This window comes from Colletotrichum graminicola, assembly GCF_000149035.1.
Source record: "Colletotrichum graminicola M1.001 genomic scaffold supercont1.1, whole genome shotgun sequence".
In the NCBI taxonomy this organism is placed as follows: domain Eukaryota; kingdom Fungi; phylum Ascomycota; class Sordariomycetes; order Glomerellales; family Glomerellaceae; genus Colletotrichum; species Colletotrichum graminicola.
This window is the reverse complement of record NW_007361005.1, coordinates 1,646,128-1,650,489: the sequence shown is the minus strand read 5'-3', so window position 1 is coordinate 1,650,489 and position 4,362 is coordinate 1,646,128. Positions and strand designations below refer to the sequence as shown.

Sequence of the window (4,362 nt, the reverse complement as noted above, 5' to 3'; positions counted from 1 at the left end):
ATCGTGGACGATGAGGGTGATGATTGACATAAAGAGGAAAGAGACCCTGTATAATTCCCATAGCCGCCCCGTGCTGGTAAAAGGGCGGCTCCAGCTGGATTGGTAGACGATAAAAAAGTGAGTTTTGGTATGAGCAGGTGTGTCGTGACTTCGTCCTGAATGCGCCAGTACTCGCGGATTAGAAAAGGGCAACATCTCAGGGTTTCGAAAATTAAGTTGGCCAAATAACCACTCGGCAGAAGATTAAAATGGTTTCGCGTGTACTGGAACCGGTATATCCAGGCAGGACCTCGTCGTCGTTATTGGGTTGGCGTTTTAGTATGCCCAGATTTTCAGCTGTGATAGTCGAGTCAGTACGGTACGGGAGGGGAGAGATGAAGATAAACGCACGAGTGAGTCCCATGAACCTGTGCACAAGCTGATGCCATCATTGCTAACGCCCAGGCAGCTGACTCTGTTCTCATGTCCGACAAGCGAGCCAACCTTCTCTCCACGCGTCACGTCCCAAACCTAGCAAAGAATTAATCATCAGGCCACGGCCCACAGCTTAACCGGAATCTGAAAGCATACCTTGCATTCAAAATCGTCATAGCCGGCGAACAGTAACCTCCCAGAGACGGAGGTAGCCACCGAGGTAATACCGCAAAGGATAGATTCCGACTGGGATCCAACAGGTTAGCAATGTCAGACCTTCTGTAGCGGTGTCGGTACAATCCCAACTTACGCCGTAGAGATTCAATTCGCGATCGGCACGAATGTCGAAGAGGCGACAGGTTGCATCATCGGAGCCCGTAACGAATGAGTGGCCGTCAGGGAAGAATTGGATGGCATTGATGTCAGACTCGTGGCCGGCAAACGTCTGGACGGCCTTGCCGGCTCGAATGTCCCACAACTTGGCGAAGGCGTCGCAGGCACCGGAAATAAAAGTGTTGGAGTTGGTCGGGTTGAGGCTGATGCTCATGACGTCCCCCAGGTGGTCGGCGAATTCGGTGACCTTTTGGCCCGTCTCGATGTCCCACTTCATACAAGTCATGTCACCCGAGGATGTGAGGATACTCCGGTCGTTGATGAAACGACAGCACGACAGGTAGCCGGCATGGCCAGAAAGCTCCCTCGCGACACGAGTCGGACCTTCCCTCTGCTGGTTGAGATTGTAAATGGAGCAAATGTTGTCGAGACCACCGCAGGCAACGTAGTTGCCACTAGGGGCGTAGGCGCAGGTCATGACCCATGACGAACGTAGGGGAATCGCGTGGACCTTGTTCGTCGTGTAGGCATCCCAAATGATGAGTTTTCCATCTTGCGAGGCGGAGACTAGATGTCTCCTGTCGGTTGACCAATGCATGGCGTAGATTTTGGCCAGATGTCCCTTCAGAGTGCGCTTAGCCTTCATCAGCTGGTTCTTAGGGATCGGCTCGTGTGCCTGCTGGGCGACGGTGCGGACTGTAGAGGATAACGGATGGTCAGCATGGCGACTTGGGGGAAGCAATTGAGACGGCGGCAATGTCGAAGGGATGGAGGTCGATGAGGGAAGGACTCACGAGTAGTGTCGGCGAGCTCATCCTTCTTCCGCTTGATCCTGTCCTTGAGTGTCTCAGCCTCGCGTCGCGCCTGTTGAATGCGCGCCTGCATCGCCTCGGGCGACACATCATTAGGGGCTTGGGAGTTCATCGTCGTGGACTTATAGCCTCGATCAATGAGGTGGCGGAGAGAGAGGAGTGGCTGCTGATGTCGAGACGACGAATGGTGATGGCGGTTGGTGGTAGGCGAGGAGGTCGGGTCGGGAGGAGGAGGCGGTGGTCGTGGTGGTGGTCGTCAGTCGTTGGATGAGGGTTAAGGGTTGGAATTGAAATTGAGCGGGAGCCGGTGGAGAGGGAGGAAAGAGAGGTGTGCGTGCGTGTGGTGGTTGTCCAGTTCCAGTTGGAAGGGGAATGCAAGCTCCAGGGGGTTACTCTCCGGGGACCAGTAAAACAGCAGGGTTGAAGGGAAATGATGGTCGGCCAGGGGGGTGTCGAATTAGTAGAGAGGGCGCAGGTACATGCCAATGCTGCAGTTGGAGGGTGTGAGTACAAGTACCTGTTGGATGGGAAGGTTCTTATGCAGAAAACCCCATTATTCGGGAGGACAGGGCAGGACAAGAGGGGTAGGAACAGGAATAACAGGAGGAATAGGGGAGGGGAGGAAGAGGGAGCGAGGGGGAGAGAGAGAGAGATGGGCGGATGGCAAGTAAAGGTATGAATTCGTCCGGGAATGGTGGTAGTAGTTGTGGTGGAGGATGGTGGATGGGGGATTGGCTGGCTGGTAATGGTCGAGAGTTAGGATCGGATCGGATTGGTGGATTGGGCGAGGAAACTAAAGAAGAAAAAAAAAAGAAAAAAAAAACCGAGGAAGACGGGGAACTGACCAGGACGGGACAGGTAGGATTAGGACTAGAAAATGCAGTGAGTGACCAACTTGACCAAGGGCCGGGGTGGTCGCCGTGTTGAGCGAGCCCAGATGGGTGGGTCCCGTTCTCTTATTTCCCCCTAGTGTTCCCTCACTCTCTTTTGCCAATCTCGAGTCTCCGCTGCGCTCTCTTCTCTCTCACTTTCATTCTCACACACGCTTTTACGTCTCTACTACTATGCCTTTGCTTCCTGCTTGGGCTGCCGGGGCCTGAACCTGGACCAAGCTGGGATTTGGGGCCTGAGGTGGCCGGGTGGCGGATTGCTTAGTAAAGTACCTGGGTCCCAAGGTAGGTAGGTAAGAAGTACCTAGTGTAGTGGGTAGCGAGCGTCCGTCTTTGGTGGAGGCCCTGTAACCTTGTGTATACTCCGGTGAATCGGGCGACCCTTAAGCAGGTACGAGGCGGGAGAGGGTACGGGCTGACCAGAAGGCCTGCAACTAAAGTACCGATAAGGTAAGCAAAGGTGAGCCCTTGCGTCAAGGTCGGATGAAGTTGCTACACATGTATGGAAACTATGTGGAACAAACAAGATGGTGCAGCAGGACGACAGACGAACAATTGAAAGAATGGGGCAGTGCGGGCTGCCAGGCATGAGCACTCTCGGCCTCTCGGTCGAGAGACGAATAGGGCGGCGGACCAGGCACTGAGAGAGAGCGAGAAAGGATAAGAGAGAGGGAGACGGAGACGGACGAGAGGTCAAGTCCAAGAGACACGGGCTCTTTCTCCATTCTCAAAAAGATCTGGGACCCGACTGCAGCTAGCAAAGCCGAGTTATAATCCTTTGTCCCGAGGATGACGAGACGAGAGACATGAGCCAGGGCACGGTACGGGATGCTAGCGGGTGGGGGCAGCAACCCAAAAGGGGGCGGGACGGACGAGAAAGAGAGAGAGAGAGAGAGAGACAGAGAGAGACAGAGAGAGAGAGTGTGTGTGTGTGTGTGTGTGTGTGTGATGGATATGTTAAGGTATGTCGATTAGGTAGGTACCTCGGACTTGCGCGCCGCGATACTTCGAGGCACAGTAACCTGAACCAGCTGAGCACACAGAATGTCGCCTCCGTCCTTTTGTTGCTTGGTTTCCCCTCTGGCTGTCGGGTGGGCTAGGCTGGGCCCAGCTAGCTGGACTGTGACCCTCAGAAGTGCGAGTTGCTTTGAAATTAGCTTCAAGTGAACCGAACCGAACCGAGTCAGCACTTGGTGCTGGCAACAGCAGCGATAGCAAACAATTAATTCCAGCAACGACTGCAGGAAGACGGAGTACGCTGGGCAGGGCATCCGTACCTAGCTAAGTAGGTATTATAACAAGACAGAGGGTGTGGACTGAAATGGGAGGACGCAGCAGTGTACCCCAAGGTGGCTTTGGTGCCACCATGCCATGGGATCAAGTGTCCCGAGCTAGGTAGGCACATAGGATTCGCCCTGGTTGGTTGGTTGGTGGGTGGGTATGGATACAGCGTCGGCGTCGAGGATGGATCGATGGAGACGGGCGGGAAGAGGGATGAATGAGTCCAGACCAGGTGCTGAGCCGTGTACGCGAGCCAGTCTCAGGCTACTGACAGCGGGAGACTGAGAGAGAGAGAGAGAGAAAGAGAGTACAGTTAAGCTACACGACACTAAACGAAACTAGGTAGGTAGCACGGGTAGGAGGGAAGGAAGGAAGGAAGGGAACGAGAGTGCGTGTCGGCCAGCTGAAGCCTGAGTGAGTGGATGCGTCGAGGTCAGGCCCAGTGACCATTGCAAGTTGCCAATGCCAATTCCATGCCGAGCCGAAGCGTGGTGCCAATGGCGTGCGCGTGTGTGCATCTGTTGAGTGCGTTCGTCGACTGGACCGGGTTAGGGCAAGAGAGGTTAATACCTGTGTAGGACTGCGCAACAAGTAGGTAGATAAAGAGGGAAAGAGGAAAGGAGGAAATAGTC

General features: G+C 54.5%; 1 protein-coding gene across 1 annotated transcript; it reads right to left on the bottom strand.

Moving 5' to 3' along the window:
- Window positions 1-315: 315 nt before the first annotated feature.
- On the bottom strand, window positions 316-1,671 carry GLRG_00433 (WD domain-containing protein; the record flags this gene model as incomplete). The annotated part of the gene is made up of 5 exons (XM_008091118.1): window positions 316-336; window positions 391-510; window positions 571-660; window positions 725-1,443; window positions 1,542-1,671. The coding sequence occupies 5 exons, from the start codon at window positions 1,669-1,671 to the stop codon at window positions 316-318; spliced, it is 1,080 nt and encodes a 359-aa protein (XP_008089309.1).
- Window positions 1,672-4,362: the final 2,691 nt, after the last annotated feature.